Source organism: Atta colombica, unplaced genomic scaffold (genome assembly GCF_001594045.1).
Source record: "Atta colombica isolate Treedump-2 unplaced genomic scaffold, Acol1.0 scaffold12, whole genome shotgun sequence".
In the NCBI taxonomy this organism is placed as follows: Eukaryota; Metazoa; Arthropoda; class Insecta; order Hymenoptera; family Formicidae; genus Atta; species Atta colombica.
Genome location: NW_017259206.1, coordinates 7,847,506 through 7,849,384, shown reverse-complemented (window position 1 = coordinate 7,849,384; position 1,879 = coordinate 7,847,506). Strand labels below are relative to the sequence as shown.

General features: G+C 23.8%; 1 protein-coding gene across 1 annotated transcript in view; it reads right to left on the bottom strand.

Moving 5' to 3' along the window:
• LOC108694250 overlaps positions 1–1,879 on the bottom strand; it is an 11,090-nt gene that overhangs the window by 3,526 nt on the left and 5,685 nt on the right. The window contains exon 10 of the mRNA XM_018203614.1: positions 1,469–1,473. Coding sequence (XP_018059103.1) covers positions 1,469–1,473 — 5 coding nt within the window. The remainder of the gene's footprint in view (positions 1–1,468; positions 1,474–1,879) is intronic.

The window sequence follows — 1,879 nt, the reverse complement described above, 5'->3', positions numbered from 1 at the left end:
TTTATGAATGTTATTCACTCGTACAAAATACGTGGGAATACAAAAGAAATTTCTTTTAAATTTAAAAATGAATAACAATTCATTCTTGAAATAAATATGAACGAGAAGTGAAGTTTCACATCTGAGAATATTGCAGTATGTAACTTGTAACTTTTATTTTGTTTACGAGCGAGATAAGATATCCTATATCAGTTCATCCATTATCACATACATATACAGTTTATCTGTGTCATCTATTTTTCATCTATGTTCTAGATACATTTTTTATACATAGTGGAAGATTATTTGAGCAAATTTCTAATATAAATAACAGAAATATATATAATAATAATTTGAATTTTTTAAAGCTAGTAAAGATAAAGAATTAATTTGGATCTGCAATTTGAATCCTTCTAACAAATGTTTAATAATGTAAAAATATTATTTTTATTATTTTCCTTCTAACAATATTTAATAATGTAAAAATTTTTATTACTTAACTTCTTACAAATATAAAAATATTATTTTTATTACTTTTATTATTATTAATATAATATTTAGTTTAAGTTGTTTATATTTTTTTATTAGAAACATTATTATAAACACTGACTACTTAATTGATGTGCGTGTTACGTTTAATGTATTTATCATTATACATAATCTTATTTATATATGTTAATTATATTGTACATGTAGGCGCGAGACTACCCGATAAGATTACACTCAGTAAATTGCTCAAAATTTGCGTATATAAACGTATTAAATTGTATTAAATAATAATCAATTTGTATCAATGCAAATTTCTTATTTTATTTAAAATGACACTGCAATAAAAATATTGCAATTGTTTTCAAGAAGAATTAATAATATTTTTTTTTACATTGCGAACCTCAATAACGAAACCAATTAAACGAAACTAATTATAAGCAATTCTAACAAATGGTAGACGCGAAATGTCATATTAAATGAGTTAAAATTACTTAAAATAGTAGAAAAAAGATAAGAAAAAGTACTCGATGTATCAGAGCTAGAATTCAAGGTAATATTGAAACAAAAAATTAGTGCAAACTACTTCTAGAGTGATATAACATTTTAATAGACAAACTGACGATAATTCGCGTAATCTTTAGAGCAAATATGTGAAAAATATATTCTATAAAATCAGATCTATAAAACTATAGAAATAAAATTTATTGTCGCTAAGAGAAAGATTATGTACCTCTGAATATAATAGAAGCAGATTCGAAGAGGTGTAAAACAGCCTAAGTCATTAAGGAATATCTGGCTTCTGTTATGTTGAAAAAATTTACAATAAAAATCGCTATCAATAAATAATTCTAAAATATTCCTATTTTGTTAAAACCATATATATGAGAATTCTTCGATGATTAAGATTTTGAAATCTTTTGACGATATAATATAGCAGTATTTATAGATCTCCATCGAAAAGAATTTAAAAGAGCTCCAATATACCGAGAACAGAATATACTGATCCTGAGAGATACAATGTTAAGTGAATCATGTATAATTTATGATGATTAAGTCACGATACACGTGTTGATGATGTAACAATGGAAAAAATAGTAAAAAAAATAAGCTAACTCAAATGAAAGAAGCAAAAATACAAGTTGACTGTAAAACAATTAAGTTTTTAAAAACTTTCTGCTTAATAGTCCTATAAAAATCTTGCGGATTAAAGATCGTAAGAATAAGAGTAATATGAAAAAAATAATAATCTTTATATTACTGTTGTATAAAATCTAAAATCTATAGTCTCATAGCTATAAGAAAGTGAAAAGAAAGTGAGAGAAAGAATAGTATACGTGCAAATGCAACAACTAACAAACAATCATTACTAGCAATAAAAAGATAATAGTTAAATAAAAGGGAATGCACATTA